A 20,497-nucleotide genomic window follows, 5' to 3' on the forward strand; every position below is an offset into this window, starting at 1 on the left:
ACAAAACAGAGAGAAATGGAAAGATACTGTGGAAAATTGTTTTCCTCTCTAAGAAGGACATTTATTTTGAATAACAAAGCACTATCATATGATTATGGATATGGCTGTTAATGCCTGCTTGCCTCACAGCACGGCAGCCATGGGATCAGTGTCCTTGTTCCCCAAGCAGCCAGGCTCCAAAGGTCTAGGGTAAGGACAGGACGTTGGAGGAGAGATATGACACAAAAAGACACAGTTTCAGGTTAGAGGCCAGCAAACCAATTCCATCAAGAACAAGCTAGAAAACTTCCAACCACTGTCCTTGCCATTACCTGGCCACCTATGCCCTGCCCCTGCCCTTATTACACTTCCTACTGTGCTAATGTCTGGCCTTCCTGCCAATACCTGCCCTCTGACTGCACGGAGTGCTCAGAAATGCCTGGTTGCTTGGGAACCTGTCCTCAAGAGCTGGTGGAAAGCACGCAGACCTGGCTCTCAGGAAACCCAAATTGGGTGTTGGCTTTCTTGGGCTTGGGAGCCTAGTTTTAAAATGAGGAATGGGCCAGGTCTGTCATTTTCAAGGACACCTCGAGCTGGCCAGGAGCCGCCGGGGGAGTAGGAGGTGGGGCAAGATGTATGCTGCTAAAGAGCAAGCAATGCCCGATCCTTTTAATTTGTCTTTAGATTGCATACTGATTTTGTAATTTCAAAATCATGAGGTTTTTTTTTGTTTGCATTTATGTTTTTCAGATCAGGGCAGGGATTTAAAAAGCACGAGAGACTGCGGGCTAAATGTTGGGGAGCCTATGCACTGTTTGCTCAAGTCTCTTCTAGCTTTAAAATCCAAATGTTGGGGTACCTGGGCATCTCAGTTGTTTATGCCTCTGACTTTGGCTCAGGTCATGATCTCAGGGTCATGGGATCAAGCCCTGGGTCGGGCTCCAAGCTCACTGGGGAGTCTGCTTGAGATTTTCTCTCCCTCTCCCTCTGCCCCTCTCCTCAGTCATGTGCATGTGCTCTCTCTCTCTCAAATGAATGAGTTTGTTTTTTTTTTTTTTCTTAAGATTTTTATTTATTCATGAGAGACACACAGAGAGAAGCAGAGACATAGGCAGAGGGAGAAGCAGGCTCCCTGTGGGGAGCCCGATGCAGGACTCAACCCTGGACCCTGGGATCACGCCCTAAGCTGAAGACAGACACTCAACTCAACTGCTGAGCCACCCAGGCATCCCTCTCTCAAATAAATAAAATCAATCTTTAAAACCCAAATGTCTCCCTAAGCTAAAGGGGTTCACTGGTAACTACACTCAGCAGCTCTCTCTGGCATACCTAGAGACCCCCACAACAAGGTGATAACAAAGCCCTTTATTCTCATGGGGTCCAGTTAACACTTTGAGAAGGAAAGAGATTCTTACACCCCAACGGATCTGGCCAGGAGCTCAGAAAGCCCCCTCAGGGTTTAAGAGCAAGACAACATGTTTAGTTTTGCCTTCATTTTTTCCTAATCAGATCTACAATTTATTTCATTTTCAGTATAACTGAAGAAGTATAGGTTGACCCTTGAACATCATGGGTTTGAACTGTACAGGTCCACACAGTACAGCACCATAAGTGTATTTTCTCTTCCCTAGGATTTTTTTTTCTTTTTAAAGATTTTATTTATTCATGGGAGACACAGAGAGAGAGGCAGAGACACAGGCAGAGGGAGAAGCAGGCTCCCGTAGGGAGCCTGACACAGACTCAATCCCAGGACTCTGAGATCATGACCTCAGCCAAAGGCAGACGCTCAACCACTGAGCCACCCAGGTGCAGAGGGAGAAGCAGGCTCCCTGCTGGGAACTCAACACAGACTTAATCCCAGGACTCTGAGATCATGACCTTAGCCAAAGGCAGACGCTCAACCACTGAGCCACCCAGGTGCCACTTCCCTATGATTTTCTTTCCTCCTGGCATTTCCTCTTCTCTAGGTGTCTTCATTGTAAGACTACAGTATATAATACATACAACCCACAAAATATGTGTTTATCGACTGTTTCTGTGATGTTAGGTCTCTCTGGTCAACAGTAGGTTATGACTAGTTAGATTTCTGGGGACTCAAAAGTTATCTGTGAATATTCAACTGCATGGAGAGGGGGCAGCAGTCAGCACCCCTGAACCCCATGTTATTCATGGGTCAATGGTATTTATTTCTCTCATTTTTCCCTTTGCAGTCATTCCTTCTATGTTAGATACAAAACCCCCCAAACAACACAGAAATGGAAGCTTCTTGTTTGTCAAGCGTGCACACTGACCAGGAGCCCATGTGTCTGCTTCAGAAGTGCTTTGGGCAGGCTGTGCAGGCACAGCTGTCCTCAGTTCCCAGACTGCAAGGCACCAGGAAAAGGGAGAGGAGGGCTCACAGGGAACAGAGCTGATGGAGAACACACACAGATGTGATCAGGCACTGGCAGAGGGCCTGCCAGAGGTGGCCAGGAAGGCCCTGTGTCTAGGGAGAGGAAATCTAATTACCAGTGTCATCTCGGTACCATCCACAAACACTGTGGGTTCCTGAACCCTGGAGCCAGGGCCCTTGCCCTGCACCAACTCTGATGAACCCTTCCGGGCAGAGTTCCCACCAAAGGCTGCGAGGAGCCAGCCAGCCACCCCTCTTGCAGTCTCACTGTCACCCCCAGCTGTGGCTGTGACCCACTCCAAGCAGCAGGAGGCTTGGGGACTTCAGGGAGCTGTCGGTCTCAAGGCACCTGCTTTCCTTTCGGCCCTGTTCCCAGCCCTGTTCCCTGGGTCCTGCCCACTTCCACTCCAGAATGACTTCCAGGGGGCTCAGGGGTAGCTTTCCCTGTAAGAAGGCTGACGATCACCCCAAGTTGTGTAGAGGGAACAGCATGGAGGGTGGGGGATTGAGTTCACCTTACAGCTTAGGGGAGGAATGATCCTAGAGAGGCAGGGAATACAGAGGAGAGAAAGAAGTCAGAGAGATTATGTAAGGAGGAGCAGATTTAACAACTAATTAGTTTTGTGAGACAGGGTGTCAAAACCAGATCTTAGGGACGAGAGCAGAGTCTGTGGCTTCCAAAAGAAGAGACAGCCAGGGCAGGGGGAGAATTCTAGAAGGAAGCTCGCACTCAGAGGGTGCCCCTGAGCGCTGCTCTCAGAGTTCAGGGGTCTGGAGCCTGCAAGGGTTCAGCTACTCTTACCACTCAGGAGCGGAGAACATATTTTGTTTTTACAAGCAGAGAGGCATAAGGCCACCCTTCCAGGCCTGGTGAGCACCAAGAGGCATGGCAGGGATGATGCCATAATAGCTTTAAAGCCACAGGGCTTTTAAAAGCCAACCCTCACATTAGATAAGCCCAAGCATCATCATTAAATGTGGCCCTGGCCAGTGTCCTCACTGCTTTTTATCCCAACAGCCCTGCAGAGAAGCAGACAGCTCATTAAACATGTCTCACCTGTCCCTCTCGGTTCCCAGAAACTTGGCCTCCTCAGCCCATCTCTCATCTGGGCCTCCACCCACCTGTGAAGAAGCAGGCCCCGGCATGAAATCGGGGCAGAGGTGCAAGGGGGCAGGGGCATGGAGGCTACTCCCTCTCATTTTCCCTGATTTCTTGAGGGCTCCCCGATTTCATGAGGGCGCATTGTTGCCTGGCTGTTCTTGCCAGCAGAAATTCTACTTGCAAATACCTGTGAGACATGAAGTTTCCTGCATGTCTGGAAGGCAATAAAATGTTCCCTGAGAGACATTCTGCACTTCCCATCCTTCATCACTTCCTGGAGATCCGCCTCACCCCCTCCCTGGTGCTCACCTGTGTTGTCACAGGGATCCTATTGTGCTGTGCCCCCTCAACCTGAGCCCGTCTCCTGCACTAGCCTCCATGCTCCCTGTGGGCACCTAGCCCAGGTCTGGCCGGGCGCTGGGTAACATCTGGGGAAAGAATGAATGAATTCACTCCCTGAGATGTGATACAGACTGCCAGCCACGAGCTCCAGCACCTGGACTTGAACCCCAGTGCTATTACTTATTAGCAGTGGGAGCCTTGGTTTCCTTTTCACTAAAATGGGGATAACAGGCACCCCAGCCTTCAGGGGGAATAACATGAGGGTTACGTAAGATGGTGTCTGTATGAAGCCCGAGCACTGATCAGATCTGATCAGATCATGGGCAAACAGGAAGGAAATGGGAAGAGAAGATAGACTTTGATATTCTAGCAGCTACCAGGTAATTCCTGAACACTTGGACGGTATACCCACCAATCTAGGGTGGTGGCTGACTAAGCACCATAACGGCATGATGATGCCCATCTTACCGCCAAAGGGGAACCTATGTACAGTGCCCCAGGAGATGAGGGCCTCCGGGAGGCAGCATCTGGGGGCCACAGGAGGCAGCCACAGAAATCAAAACTGCAGATCTGTTAGAAAAGTTCAAATGGGAAGCCAGGTCTTTGTCTCACCTTCCAACTGTCACCCGGCTGGGAGGAGCTGAGGCGTTCGCTCAGACCCTGAATCTCTTCTTTCTGTAGGGAGGTCTGCAATCCCTGCTCCTCCTCTTGCTCTCACCTCGTGGTGCTGCCCACAGGATACCTCCCACACACCTCTGCCAAGACTAATTCATGTGCTTTTGATACTCCTACTGCAAGTTTTCTTAACATTTCACAAAGCAAAGAGTCCTAGCAAGACTGGGTAGGGAGGTAAGGGGAGAAAAATCCAGTAACATCACAGAAGAGCCTTAAAAAGGGATTTCTGCATTTCAGGGTTCCCTCTAATTTTCACATTGGGCCTCGTCTTGCTAATCTGGAAGGTGAGTGAGTGAAAGGCGGGCCCCCGCACAGCCACACTCCCCAGCAAAACCAGATGCAGACACAAAGCTCTAAAGATGACTGTGGTGGGCACAGCTCACGGGCCATCCCAGCACTAACTGGCCCTTCTCTTCCCTCAAACAGCTTGACTAAAGCTTAAAAAAAAAAAAAAGAGCCCAAGACAGCTTTCCTAGTCTCCTTTGAAACTGGAGAGTAGGGACACCTGGGTGGCTCAGTGGTTGAGCACCTGCTTTTGGCTCAGGGCATGATCCCGGGGTCCTGAGATCAAGTCCCACATTGAGCTCCCCGCAGAGAGCCTGCTTTTCCCTCTGCCTGTGTCTCTGCCTCTCTCTGTGTCTCTCATGAATAAATAAAATCTCAAAAAAAAAAAAAAGAAAGAAAGAAAGAAAAGAAAAGAAAAAAGGAAACCAGGCAGTAGCTACATGACACACCTGGAGCTAACAGGACATCAGTGGAATTTTGTTGGGGGTTTGTGGGCAAGTTCTTGCTTTCCAGGTAAAAGAAAGTCACTCACACTGCCCCTTCTGTCTCTTTCTGTCTTGAATAGGATGTCTGAAGCTGCAGCAGCCATCTTACAACCATGAGGTGATAAGCAGGAAGGAAGGGCTAAGAGAACCACCGAGATGCCAGCTGAAAGCCCAATCCCGGTGCAGTCCCAGCAACTTGGGCCTTCTTATGTGGGAAAAGTCAACTCCTGTTTGTTCAAGCTACCACTAACTCAAGTTTTTAGTTACTTGCAGCTGAGAGCATTACTAACTGATCTGACACCTCATCTTCTCTCTATAGCAGGACCTCCTCCCTGATTCAACACTATTTCTATCATACTAGGTTTTAAGGTAGATGTCTTATCTCATTTGATCTTTGAAATTTCAAATCCATTACCTGTGGTTTCCCACGGCCCCCATGATACAGTCCAAATTCCTGAAGACCTAAAGGGCTTTGGCTGATCTGGCTCCTAACTCCCTCTCCAGATTTTCCAGCCCTGCTGAAGCTCTCCTCTTGGCTTCCTGTTGCAGTTCTGTCATTCTTTCAGTTTCTCAAAATTATTACATACGTTTCTACTTCAGGGCCACCACATGACGTTCCCCATATGAAGAGGCTCTCCTCCAGTCTGTGGCTTTATTTAACCCTTACTCATCCCTCTGAAGCCCAAACAGTGATTTTCTATTTCAGATATTGTACTTTTCTGTTCTAGATTTCCAGTTTTTTTTTTAATAGTTTCCAGTTCTCTTCTGAGATTCACCATCTGTTCACTCATCATGACCATCTTTTCCTTTAAGTCCCAGACTATTTATATAACAGATGTCTCTGGCTCTATCTCCTAATTCTAACATCTGGGTCATCTCAGAATTTATTTCTACTGGGCTGCCCCTTCTCCCTTTTTTTTTCTCTTGATGGGCCACGATTTCTCAATTTTTCCCAAGTCTAGTATTTTTTAAATTATATGTGGAACATGCAGATAAAAACTATGTACAAAGTCTGGATAATGTTGTCTCCCTTTAAAGGTGTTGACTTTTGTCTTGAAAGCTCCTTTCGAAACTGTTGGGTTGACTTTTACTCTTTATTAAGTTGAGTCTATTCTGATTTTGTCTTTGGTCCTAGGATGTCATCCATACCTCTAATATATGGCCTTTTGGGAGTCTCAACTGCAGACTTCTGGCTGGGCCATGACTCCAAAATCTCTGAGCACTATGCAGTCTTCTGGTATCTGATCTCCCCTGTCTCACGGTGATCATTTTCTGTTAGAGCTTCTGGAGTCTTGCTTTGGTGCATGTGTAGCCTCCAGCCAAGGACTTACAGTGTACATTAATTTCTGCTCGCCCTTACCACTCCCATGCCACTCCCTCTTCTCCTGATTTTCAGGGCAAACCAAGTGCTGACCTCTAGAGACAGCTTTTTCAATAAATCTGCACAGGAGTTCAGCAAGAACCAGGTGAATCACCATGGTAACTAACCATTTCTGCTGAACAGCTGAAAATTCACAGCTGACAATTTAAAGAATAATGTCCCTCAGTTAGGTTATAACATTCCCAGCTGGAGGCAGAGGTCAAAAAAAAAAGACCTAATTAGATGGCCTTTCCCACAATGCCTATCACAGAGTCATCTGGAGATGACCTGGCTTCCCTCCTGGTAATGCAGCGGACCTAGGCTGTCAGCAGATAGGGGCTCCCACTGCCTGGGATGTTATGGAAACAATATCCTCAGCTTTGTTTTTCTCAATCAGTCTCTTGATATTACCGTGTGTTTCAAAGGAGCAAGGCACTGTGTTAACAAGTTCTAATGGGTAGTTTGCCAAATCCATATGCTAGTCTCTGCTACATTCTGAACAACCTATAATGGGAAAACTGCCTCATTTAAGACCTGTCTTTTGAGTGAGAAAACTGGAGGTCATATATCCATATGGCACTGGTGTTGTGAGTTGGTGTACTGCAGTTCTAATTCAGCAAAGTTCTGTACTGATCAGAGGTTATTTATAACTTTGTGCTTTCCTGGCATGTAAGAAGACAGTATTGGATCTGACCCAAAGTCCATTTCAGCCCACCACCCTCTCTCTGACAGAGCACCCCAGAGGCTACTATGGATGGGTATAACTGTCCTTCTCATGGTGACTACCATGGGGCAAGAATTAGAATGGCACACCATCAGTAGCCTGTCAAGAGGTCTTTACCTTTTCAGATCCTGTTTATGTCCAGTCGTAAGCTAAAAAATCTGGAGATTATCAGATTGCCATGGGAAGCATCCCTGATTTGCTCTAGTCATTTCTCTCTGGAGTTTCAGGGAAATATCTCTCAATTCCGTATTCTGAAACTCAGTAAGCTTGAAGTGTATCTTGCACAGAGTGGTTCTGGCATATCCAGAATGAGTTCTTCTGCTCAGGCTATCAGTGATTTCATAAAAAAACCTGTTCTTTCAATGGCTGACTTTTCTGAACACAGAAAGAGCCAGAAAGCACCTTAAAAACCACTTGGTCCCACCGTCTCCTTTTATTGATGAGAAAATGAAGCCTCTTGACTCACACCGTTTACAGTATTAATTAGGGATGCAACAAGAGTCAAAATCAGAGCTTTGGCTCCTGGTTTAGTTCATTTACACTCTGACTTTCCTTCATGGAGATCGACCATCTCTTCACTCCCTTTATTTTATTTTAAGATTTATTTATTTGAGATAGAGTGAAAGAGAGACAGAGAATGCACAAGCAGGGAGAGGGAGAAGCAGACTCCCCACTGAGCAGGGAGCCCAATCTAGGACTTGATCCCAGGACCCTGGGATCATGACCTGAGCCCAAGGCAGACACTCAGCTGACTGAGCCACCCAGGCACCCCTCTTCACTCCTTTTAGATGGTCTTCTCTGGACCTTCTGAAATGTCCTACTCTTTCTGGAGGTTTTATTAGTATTATACAGATGAAGATACTTTTTTCCTTTCTAACTATATTGCTGATATAATTGCAAAGTTGAATGTTTTTTTGCCTTTATGGCAGCACAATGACTGAGTGTGTTGAAAGGTCAGCAAAACAATGGCCAACCATGACCTCTAGGTACCATTCTTGACTTACCTTGAAAATACCCAAACCCATCGCCTTCTCAATGAGTGACCCTAAGGCTCACATGCTTCCAGTCTACACACCCACAGCTCCAAGAGCCCTTCCTGGAGATTATTCCCAACAGCAAGGCTCTCTAAGACCCAGAAGACCTTGGTGTTGCCTCCCAACACAGACGGTATTACTGGGGCCGGGGGCAGGCACTAGGTAGATACTCACCTTTGCATAGGCAGTCGTCTTAATAAACCATTGTCGGAGGTACTTCTGTTCCACCTTTGCTCCAGAACGCCACGAACAGCCATGTTCATCCACCTGCTCATTGGCAAGCACTGTTTGATCCACTGGGTCCCAGTTAACCAAGGCCTGTTATAATTCAGAAAACAAAATGATGCAATCTGGTGACTATACTAAATGAGGTCATCTCAAGGTTCCTTACATGTGAAGGGTCTGCAAGTGCAGTCTCTCTGCTCTGAGACTTGAGGGCATCTCCTTGGGAGTACTGCATGGCAAGGAAACCACCAGTGTGGTGTAAAAAAAAAAAACACACGAACGACCTCTGTGCTTTCATCATAGAGTGGGCTTGGGAGGAAGCCTGTGAGCAGGTGCCTAATCAAGTTTGGTATATTCTTGTGTGAAAGGATGGAGCTGCAGGATTGGGAATTTTAGTAAATAGAATAAAAGGAAAAAAACGGTACTGGAACTTAGCAGAACCAGGTTATTTTAGGGGAAATAAATATATTTAGTTAAATTTACATAGCTAGCATTTGTTGAGTGATTATCATGTGCTAGATGCTGTGCTAAGGATCAAACTAAGGTTGGCTCTTCTAAGTCTTCACATTAAGGGTAAAATAAGGGTAAGGGTTAGGTAAGGGTAAGAATTAAAGGTAAGAATATTATTATCATTACTTGCAGCAAGATTTACTCTCGAATTCCACTCATTGGGCCAGAGATCTTTGTGGTGTTAATAAAAGACTTGCCTCTCGTATAGCATACCACCTATACTTGTGAGTTTACTGGCCAGCCAGCGGAGGTAAGAATATATTACAGAGGAGGAAGTTGAAGAATAGAGTGATTTGATAACTTGTCTATGGTCACAGAGTCAGTAAGTGAGAGAAAGGGCAAGAACTTAGGTCTCTTGAAACTATAAAAACTTTTTGCAACTTTTAAAAACTCCGTTTTTTTTTTTTAAAGCTTTATTTATTTATGTGAGAGTGAGAGAGAGCGTGCATTATGCAAGTGTGGTGGCCGAGGGAGAGGGGGAAGAGAGAGAATCCTAAGCAGACTTCCCGCTGAGCATGGAGCCCAACGTGGGGCTCAATCTCACCACCCTGAGATCATGACCTGAGCCGAAATCAAGAATTGGATGCTTACCAGTGCCCTAAAAACCACTTAAATTCAAATAGAACATACAGAGAACAATGTGGATCAATCTGAAGTGTACAACTTAACAAATTTTTGTCAATGCTCATTATCAAGATACAGAACATCCCCAGAACCCCAAATAATCCTGTCGTGCCTTCTCCCAAATCAGTATCTGTCCCCAACAGGCAGCAATATTCTGAGATCTGTCCCCAAAGACATGGCCGGCTGACTGCACCTGCAGTCTTAACTGAAGCTTCTCTCCAGAGCGCTAATTTGTTTCTGTCATCATTTAAAATAAGTACTTTAGCTGTCAATGTTCATCCTTTTATGACATTAGGGTAAGACTTAGGGCAAAGAAGGCAATGAATACAAATGAATACAATAAATCCAAAGGAGATGTGTCCAGGTTCTGAAATATCCTGACTTGATACTCGTTGTTTTTAAAAAATATTTAAAATAAGGGGCGCCTGGGTGGCTTAGTCTGTCGAGAGGCAGAATCTTGATTTCGGGTCAGCTCATGATTTCAGGTCACGGGATAGAGTCCTGTGTTGGGCTCTGCACTCAGCAGGGAGTCTGCTTAAGGATTCTCTCTCCCCCTCTGCCCTTCCCCCAACTCATGCACGTGCTCCCTCTCAAATAAATAAATTAATTAAAAATAATATTTTTAAATAAGTAAAATTTTACTAAGCAATTCTAAGAAGAGATTATAGACTGACTCTTGGTTTCGACTCAGGTCATGATCTCAGTATAGGGCTCCATACTCAGTGGGAAGTATCAGCCCCTCCAAATCCTCTTTCCACCCTGGTCTGCACCCTAGGAAGCTGATCTCTGCACCCGCATTAACCTGGGCCCTTGTTCTATGGCTGTGCTCAACCAGTGAGAAGAACCCTAGTATCTTCTCCACTGGGCCGTATCTGGTGGCACCAAAGTCCACACATCCTCAGGCACACAGGCCTCTCTGTTCTTGCTCTCCCAGTTCCAACAGCGGCCCCTTCAGCCTGGGGTGGCAAAGGCTTCCCTCTGTTGCCAGCACCAGGTGCTTAACTACTCCTTGTGGGTCTCCCTAAACTGCACAAAATCAGTCCTTTTATCACATTTTCTTCAATAACTGCTTTTGGGTCTCCTGCCGAGACTATGACTGATCTAGAGATATATCTAAAAATTAGGAGTGGAGGACAGACTAACCCATCCATGGGTTGTGCTTTTACAACTAAAACATAGTGCATCCACTGAAAAACTTAGGCTTGAAAGCACAGAGGCAGAGGGGGAAAGGTATGCACTGAATGATTTTTTCCTTCTCTCATTTCACGGTCCCTGAAAACCTTGGATCCATAAATATAGAGAGACAAAATACAGGACAAAAGTATCTTAGATCTGAACACTTTGGGTTAATAAACAGGATGATTTACTTATCTATTTATCATTGCCTGTATTAGGGCGTTATAGGAAGAGGTACCACTTAAAAGATAAGAGGCACCTGGGTGGCTCAGTTGGTCTATCGTGGACTCTTGGTTTCAACTCAGATCATGATCTCAGTACAGGGCTCTATACTCAGTGGGAAGTCTCCTTGAGGATTTTCTCTCTCCCTCCCCCACTGTCCCTTCCCCTCACTCACATTCTCTCTCTCTCAGATAAATAAATCTTTAAAAAATAAAATAGGGACGCCTGGGTGGCTCAGGTTGTGATCTCGGGGTCCTGAGATGGAGTCCCACATTGGGCTCCCCGCAGGCAGCCTGCTTCTCCCTCTGCCTAGATCTCTGCCTCTCTCTCTGTGTTTCTCATGAATAAATAAATAAAATCTTTTTAAAAAATAAAGTAAAATAAAAGATAAACAGAAAGGGCCAAGTATTATTTAGGAACATGCACAGGTCTTTCAAGAGCTCCCCTCCCCCCCAAAAAGATGCACAACTAAAATTATATAAAACAGAGAAGAAAGAAAAAAAATTCCTTTATACCACACCTCTGCCTCCTGCCCTCAGCAAACTTCCAAGGATATGGGAGGAGCAAACAGGAAGATTGCAGAAACAAATAGGACTTTATTTTCTTATCAACATTTTCCCATGTGGCCTGGCATCTCTCAGGCTCTAGGTTACAAAGTACAATGAGGGAGATGTGCTCCTAAGAGGTTTATATGTTATAATAAAACTCTGGTGTTGAATGAAAGACAAAAGCAAAACACAAAACCAATTTTGTCCCCCTCCCATGAAAGTCCTAGAGGAAGAGGAAAGGCATCAAAGGAAACAGCCTCTCAAATCATCATTGAATTGAGAACCCATTGGCGTTTCTCCCCAGGACCTGCAGGGGTCAGGCGCAACGTCTCCACAGGTGGTGAATCCAGGGAGGCGGGACAAATGCAGGGCCATCGGGGTCCTGGGTGTGCAGCATGTATAGTCTCGTGAAGCTCCCAGGACCTGCTTCCCAAATCCTTTTACTTGGGTCTCCATCCTTATAAACAGTTTCTATCAGATAGCTTCCCTTGAAACCAGGGTCTTATCCAACATTTCTGGATTTTCACACCTTGAACATGGACTTTGATGGACACCCTGATTTTTACTCAAGCACAGTCTTGCTATATTTAATGTGGTTTCTGGACAACTTCACTGCTTCTGGTCTTTTCCTTTTCTTTCCTGATCAACCTTTGTTTGCCATTACCCACTAAAGCCACCTCGATGCTTCTTTATGGTTAACTACTCTTATGTATAAAACACAGCCTATACCTGTGTTTTGAAATCAACCTTAAATAAATAAATGATTCAATCAATCCATGATATCATTAAAGCACCTACAAACATACCGGATTCTAGGAGATTTTGCCCACTGCTTCTCTCTTTTAAGTTACCTGGCAACATCACAGAAGGAGCCATTCCAAATAAGAGAATTTCCCCAGCCTATCAAGAGTTAAATACCAGGATTCATATATTTTTGTTTGTGATCTGTGGGAAGCTTTCAGAAAGTCTTTTAGAAAAGCACCCCTGACATAGTCATAAATCTTAATCAGCCATGTTCACAAGAGTGATGGTAGGTGTCCCATCATTTCCACCCTCTTTCCCCTCTCCTTCTTGGACCCTAGGTTCTCAGAGGGGTGGGCGACTATGGGCTCCAGGAGAGATTCTTGGGGTGCTTTCATCTCATATTATCATTTATAAATTTTCTGTGACACATCAGCCATGTGGTGTCTACTGCCCCAGTGGGCCTCCTATTCCAAACCTACTTTCTTATCTTATCCTTCCCCTTCACTTGGATCCTCCTTCCCCTTGCCTCCCTGGGCCTCACCCTTTACACGGATGCCAGTTCCTTCTAGATCACCAGTCCCTTCTAGATCACACCCTTCATTAGCATGCTTTTGTCTCCTGGCCAAGGCATCACCCCTCAGGCCTTTGGCTACCCTCCATCTTTTCCCTTGCTTCTTTCTCCTCAGGCTCTGCTTTTTACTACCAAAAACCTTTCCTGAGTATGCTGTTAGGCAGCTGCAGGTTCCAGAAGGATGCTTTAGGGTATTGATTTTCTCAAGGTCCATTAGTTTTTTTTTCCTGACAAAACCATGTGTAATTAAGGAACATCACATAGATCTTATTAAGAAATCGAACCCTCAAAATTTATCTTCCTCTATTCCATCTAGAATGGGCTTCAGTTTGGACTGAGTCCGGAAGGAAGGGTTGCCAAGGCTACCAGTTATTTACTGCCACCACCTTCCAAAGCCACGAGAGGGCAGAGTGGGAGAGGCTGCCCCTGTGTGCACTGTTTCCTTCTGTACGCTCCCCAAACAAACACGAGGCCACACTGCAAACCTAGCTCACTCAGGTGGGTGCATTAGGTCTGTCACCAGCTGCTTCTGAAATCATGTAGGAGGCCAAAGACAAACTCACAGATTCAGCGGCTTCCATAATTCCCCAGAATGCCCAAGCATAACATAGCATCCTCCCTACTAACTACCTCTACTACATCATTTTCATTTATTTTTTTTTAATCAGAGGTGAAATGAAGGTTCTGCCAAGTGGAGGTCTTTATAGTCATATTTTTGGCTAAAAATAGTTTTGCGAGAGCAAGAAAAGATTCTTTTGGCAAAGGAAATGAGCATTTTTTTTTTAAAGATCATATTTATTTATTCATGAGAGAGAGAAAGAGAGACAGAGACACAGGCAGAGGGAGAAACAGGCTCCTCACAGGGAGCCTGACGTGGGACTTGATCCCGGAACCCTGGGATCATGCTCTGGGCCAAAGGCAGACGCTCAATCGCTGAGCCACCCAGGCGTCCCAGGAAATGAGCATTTTGATGGATGGTGCTAGTTAAGAACAAAAGACCTCAACACTCCAGCTATGTTTAGCAACGCTCTGCTAAAATACTTCCCCCAAATGTAAGTTCATTTAGACAGCTTATACCAGAACTGAATTAAAGGGTTAAGGCTATCTCATATTTCAAAAAAAGTTATGACAATGCTGTTAGAGGAAAGGCATAAATATGCAGGTTATTTTTGGCTTAATATGCTTCACAGACTATGTTATGTGCAGCCTTTCTGGAGTCAATTAACTTTCTGATGTTAATTTCAAAAGTTTATATTTTGAAATAAACCCTTTGAATGGAATACCAATTGACATCAATACATTTTACATTTTCAAGCCAATTTGGAAATAGCTATCCAATAAAAGGAGACCTACATGGAATAATACTTTGGATTAAGGCTAATGCTGATCTTCAAACAACAAGTGTGGATTTTTGCATTCTATTTATGATTTTTTTCTTAAGATCATGACTTGGTGGGCTCAAATAAATTAATACGCCAAAAACCTTTCAGTTAACAACTAGCAACAATGTAAACACTATCTTTCTAAATGAAATTCATAAAATAAGCTGTATTATTCTTCCCTAATGCCTGGCCATGGATGGGCTGCCTTAGAATTAGCCAGAAAGCTTTAGGATTTTCTTCCATTCTATTTTTTCAATTTAAATTAACTACAACTTTAGGTAACTCTGCAGGCACGCTCTGGCAGGCATATATTGAGCACCAATTCTGTGCCAGGCACCATTCCAGGTTCTTTACAAGTGTTGACTTGGTTAATCCTCAGTGAATCAGGGAGAAGAGGCTTATGGCAGGCAGAACAATCACACCCCAAAGATGTCCATGTCCTAATCCCCAAAACTGATGAATATATTACCTACAGGGCAAAAGGGTCTTTGGGATGATATGATCAAATGAAGGATCTCGAGACGGAGAGATTAGCTTGGATTACCCAGGTGGGCCCAAATGTCAAAGACTCTTCTAAGAGAAAAGGGAGGCAGAAGAGTCAGAGAAGGAGATGGGTTGGTGGAAGCACAGGTCAGAGAGATTTCAAGATGCTATGCTTTGTCTTTGAAGATTGGGGATGGGGGGAGGGAAGTGGGGTCACTAGTCAAGGAATGCAGGCGGCTTCTAGAAGATGGGAAAGGCAAGCAATCGGATTCTCCTCTAGAGTCTCCAGAAGGAAGGTGGTCTTGCCAACATCTTGATTTTATCCCAGCAAAACCCATTTCATGGACTTGTGACCTCTAGAAGTATAAAATAATAAATTTGTGTTGTTTTAAGCCACCCTGTTTATGGTATTTGTTACAGTAGCAACAATAGGAAACTAATATAAGTTGTTCCTAAGAGAGAAACCATCAGTGGGGAAACTGGACTGTGTTCCTCAGGGGCATGTGTCATGGAGGAAGGGGGTGAGGTGAGGAGAAGAGAGACATCTAGAGCCAGCAGGACGGTTGTGTCCATGCAATGAGACCCTCCCTGAGAACCCCTTCCATCTTTAAAACAAGTTTCTTAGCTCCTAAGATGCTGTACATGATTGGCTTTGGATTCAACCCAACAGTGATGTGGTTAAGTTTCCTATTTGGGTTTGATGTGCTGTAAAACTGAGGTACCATGAACAAACCCTGAGTGCAGAGACAGAGAAGCAAGTGTCCTCTGTGTGGGAATAGTACAATAAATATTCAATATACTCAAAAATTCAACTCGAATACATAATAAAGAGCTAAAAAAATAAAGTGTCCTATGAAGGTATATTACACAACACACGTAAGGGCTCCATGTGAGAAATGTTTACACTATCGCGTCAATGTGCCCCATCATTTCATATCTCATGCATATAAAATAAACAGTAACCACACAACTGGGGCAAGGGAACATTGGATAATCTCACACAACTGCTCACACAACTGCTCTTCAAAGAACTGTTTATTCTTCCCTGTGGTTTACCTCCAGTGCACTCTCTGCTTTGCTATGGCTTTTTCATGTCTTAATCTGATTGAGTTCATCCTTCCTGTCACCTGGAAACACGATGTAGCTCATGAAATCTCCTTCCCTCTGCCTGGACCCATGGGTGATGCCAGTGTGGAAACCCCTTTGGGACGTAATTACTGGAGCAAGGGAGGCTCTTCTGCAAATGTGCCTGTCAGGCTGCCAGATCAGCACCGAAACTGTTGAGTGGAAGTGGGACTCTGATAATTTTCTACTGATTCTCTTCCTACCCTTTTATTTCTGAATACTGAATGATCCTTTTTAGAATAATTATCCAAATTTTAGAAATAGACCAAAGGGACTAGTAGGTGTCTTTTCTATGTAGGCTGGGATTGCTGAGTGGGCCCACATCTCCCAGGAATGATCTGATTTTCTAGACGTGGGTACCTTTGACTTCCTATTTACTATGGTTTGAGTTATTTTACAACCCTGCCTGGGTGTGAGGGGAGAGGTTAACTTAGAAAACTTATCCCAATGCAAATGGTTTCTGTCTGAGAGTAATACAAATGGCTCCCATCCACTGGCAACAAATGATTTGTATCATAGCAAGGACAGCTCCCAAAGTTAGGTTTACTGCCTTGTAGGACATTAAGTGGTTTGCATTCTATTAGCAGATTCATTGCAGTATTCGTTTGACTCCATAAATCTCCATTCCTTGAAACCTTGATTTGAACCAGTTTTAACATACAACTAGTTTCCTCACTAATTAATGAGTTGAATAAAATCTCTGACACATGTTCATTTTGTATTTGTATGGGAGCCAGGTTTTTAATTCCTGGAAACTAAACAATACAAAGAGATCTGCTGTGGTCAGGAACTTTGGACAGGTATTCTTGTCTCTCATCATTTCCCACCTGAGGGGACTCTGAGCCAAGGAAAAACTGAGTTAAGGAATTAAATTGACCAGGAGAATCTTCAGTGGTTGAACATCAGTATGAGTCAGTTCCACAAAATTCGCAATCAATTGATCCCAAATGTTAATGGGGACTCAATGCTTTGTCCAAAAAAATAAAGTCAATAATAATCAGCATTTTAATATTCTTAATTTAAAGATAGGAGCAGAGACAAGGTAGGGGTTGTGTACTTTGTACAGTGGCCTCTGGGGGTCCCTGAGGCCCTTTCAAGGGGTCTGTAGGTCAAAACTCTTTGTTATAACAAGACACTGTTCGCTTTTTCCCTTGTGTTCACAGCTACAGTGATAGTGCAAAAGTGATGGAGGGTGAGACCACTGGTCCTCAGCATGAATCAAGGTGGTGCCCCAGACTGTGAGTGGTCATTGGATTATTTGCTACTGTGCACTCACAGTTAGAAAGGGGGAAAAAGTCAGTTTCACCAATAACGTGCTTGACGAAGCAGCACAATGTATTCACGTTCTTAAATCTTAACACTTGAGCACACATCCTCTTAGTATTTTCTGTGATGAAATGGGACGTACGCATAAGTGCTGCCACACAGCAAAGTGGGACAGTTGTCTTGAGAAAAAACACAAATGTGACTGTTTGAGTTGTGAGCAGGATTAGTCAGTTTTTTATGCAACTATGTTTTTATGTGAAAGAATGATTGATGATAAACTATGGTTATTGAGACTTATGAATCTGGCAAACATTTCCTCAAAAATAAACAAAGTGAGCCTGTTGCTCCAAGGAAAACAACTGATGGTTTCCGTTGCCAATGATAAAATTTGAACTTTGAAGTGAAAAATCAGAATTTTAGAAAACTTGCATCCACCCACCATGAACTTCACAGCTTCCCACCACTTAAAAACTCTTCTGATGGTATTCTGAGATGAAATATGGCAACATTTGGGAAATCTGCATAACTCACTAGACTGGGATTTTCCAAGTGACCAAAGCATGATGTTTACAAGATGATGCACGGGGGAAAAAAAATCCATTCAAAGTGCAAGACAGATGCACTTTTAATCTAACAGAGTATAAAAGTTCATTGATGTCTCAGATTTAATACTGCAACTAACTTTTAAGAAACCACCTCTTGTTGAGTTTTGGTGTACTATCAAAAAAGAACATTCATAAATAATCTGAAATGGTTATTAAAATATTCCCCCACTTTGAGCAGCTTCTGTCCATTCATTCTTCTGGTGTTTGCCATTGTAACTTTAATAAAATTACACTTCGATTTTGGCATATCACCTTTAGATAGTTCTACTGACTCTCTGCCATGAAATTCGAGGTATTCAGCACGGTCATATAGCCTTCCTCCCCCCAATTCCTCTTCTAGTTTTAGGGGTCTTTGTTACCTTGAGCTTTAATAGCTACCTTTCTAACTATAAAAATAAATAAATAAACCAGATCTACACCTCTAGTTCTTCATCTATGCCTCCTTGTTATGAAAGATAAAGGGGTCGCCTCACCCTTGCTTCTACTTCTCCAAATTCACCTCCTGATTTTGGTCAGCCTTGCGATTTTTATGTTGTCAAGGTTTAATGACATTTGGGGTTTATTCTGAAATTCAAATCGAGCCTTCTGAATTTGTCTCCATGCTGATTCTAAAAATTTTTCAACTTAAAACATAAGGATTATGTAAGTCCATTCACTGCAAGACCAAGCTGTGTGATACCACCACAGAAAAGCAAATGTAATTCTATGTCATTAAATCCCTCTGGTCAAAAGAGAATGTCTCAAACAGAAAAGCTCAATGGATTTTCTACTTGTCACTTCTGAGTTTTCTAGACGAGTGCTCATCATTATTCTGTTATGATGGAGACATTCTATATCTGCGCTGTCCAATACTAGCTTCCCAGCCCATAGAGGTGGTTGGTGTGACTGAGGACTGGACTTACTCATATTATTTCATCTTAGTTACCTTAAATTTAAGTAACAACAACCACACACTGCTAGTGGCTACTACAGTGGATAATGCAGCCCCAGGCCACACTGGTGCTCTCTCCCTCCTCTCTCCCCACCTAAGGCTTATCTACCATGATTGAGCCCCTGTCAGAACAGGTACCTCCACTTCTTAGGATACCACTATGTGCAGGCACTATGATAGCTGTTCTTTATTTTGTTTTAAAGATTTTATTTATTTGAGAGAGGGCAAGAGAGATCCCAGAGGGAGAGGGAAAGGAAGCAGCAGACTCCTTGCAGAGCAGAGCAGAGAGCCCAACCCGATGTATGGCTTGATTCCAGGACTCTGAGATCATGACCCAAGCCGAAGGCGGACGCTTGACTGACTGAGCCAGCTAGGTGTCCCTATGATAGCTGTTCTTTAAGTAGCACCTCAAGCCTTCCCAAGGGAGATGCTACCACCCAGTTAGCAGATAAGAAACCACAATTCCTGGAGTTAAGTTACCCAGGTTGTATGCTGCTGAGAGAGGTTGCTAAGCTGGGATTGGAGAAACTTCCTTTCCTCCTATGCTCCCTCCTTGATGTCATTCCAGGCACCAGACAAGTGGTGGTGGAATTCAAGGGTAAAAGAAACCCCAGGCCTGTCCCGGAGGCACCAAACTAAGCCAGAGGGTAGTTATTTTCTGCATCTGCTGTGACTGATTTCATGAACTTGGGGTGGTGTTCAATTCCACGGTTTCTGGTTTTGTAGCTTACTTAATAATAATGTGCTCTAATGAGACTGAGAAGATTTACAAAAATTTCACAGTGCAGTTAACTTTAACTTACCTCCTTCTGATAGGCCAGCCCCGCTTCATAGAGTTTAATAAAGAGGTACTGAGTCCACTTGTAGTAATCTGGTAAACATGTAGTTATTTCCTGGCAAAGGGGGGGAAAAAAAACACTCAGAGGCCATTGTAAACATTTCTCCTCACCCCACCACCAATGTATGCATTGGCCCTGCGATTCAATTTTGAAAAGCAATCACACTGCAAAAATATTTACCAAGCAATATTTTTTTCTGCCAATTCGTAAAGTGGGGGAAGAAGCAATTCATTCTGGGAAGAAAGGTTATTACTGAAATGCCACCCCTACTTGTCCCAGGGTCAGTTTAATGATAAGAAACTCAAAGTCTTCTGCATACTTCTTCCCCAGGCCATGCAAGTAACAGGTGAACGACACTGTATAAGATTGGGCTTTAATATTTTTGTCAGCAGGTATTTTGGGGATCGTGACACTAATTCATGAACGTAGTTTGAATTTTGAAAGCAATCACAAAATTCAAGAGGAATATTTGCCTGCTTCAGTAGGATACTCATTTGAAAACAAATCTTGTGTTTCTACATATAACAAAGCCCTGGAAGCTCTTTTAGACTTATTTACATTCCATTTATCCCGTTAGGTGAATCAGGCTCCTGCGTAATTAGGAGGACCCATTAAAATCATTATTAAAAATTAAACTTAGTGAGAAATTACCTGGCTTATATTTCTAAGCCTAAATCTAAGGTTCCAAAAATTTGTTTTTTTGTCCCGAAAACGCCATTTTCTATGGAATCTTTTTTTTTTTAAGATTGTATTTATTTACTCATGAGAAACACAGAGAAAGAGAGAGAGAGAGAGAGAGAGAGAGAGAGACAGAGGGAGAAGCAGGCTCCATGCAGGGAGCCTGATGTGGGACTCGATCCCAGGACTC

At 43.9% G+C, this 20,497-nt stretch overlaps 1 protein-coding gene across 10 annotated transcripts in view; it reads right to left on the minus strand.

Moving 5' to 3' along the window:
• The window catches only part of LARS2 (leucyl-tRNA synthetase 2, mitochondrial), a 189,076-nt gene that overhangs the window by 80,250 nt on the left and 88,329 nt on the right, over positions 1 to 20,497 (minus strand). For all 10 annotated transcript variants that reach the window (XM_072786527.1, XM_072786529.1, XM_072786528.1 and 7 more), the window contains 2 exons: positions 19,594 to 19,683; positions 8,553 to 8,696 (listed from right to left, as the gene is read on the minus strand). In XM_072786527.1, the coding sequence (XP_072642628.1) occupies positions 8,553 to 8,696; positions 19,594 to 19,683 (234 nt within the window). The remainder of the gene's footprint in view (positions 1 to 8,552; positions 8,697 to 19,593; positions 19,684 to 20,497) is intronic.

Source organism: Canis lupus, chromosome 19 (genome assembly GCF_048164855.1).
Source record: "Canis lupus baileyi chromosome 19, mCanLup2.hap1, whole genome shotgun sequence".
NCBI lineage: Eukaryota > Metazoa > Chordata > Mammalia > Carnivora > Canidae > Canis > Canis lupus.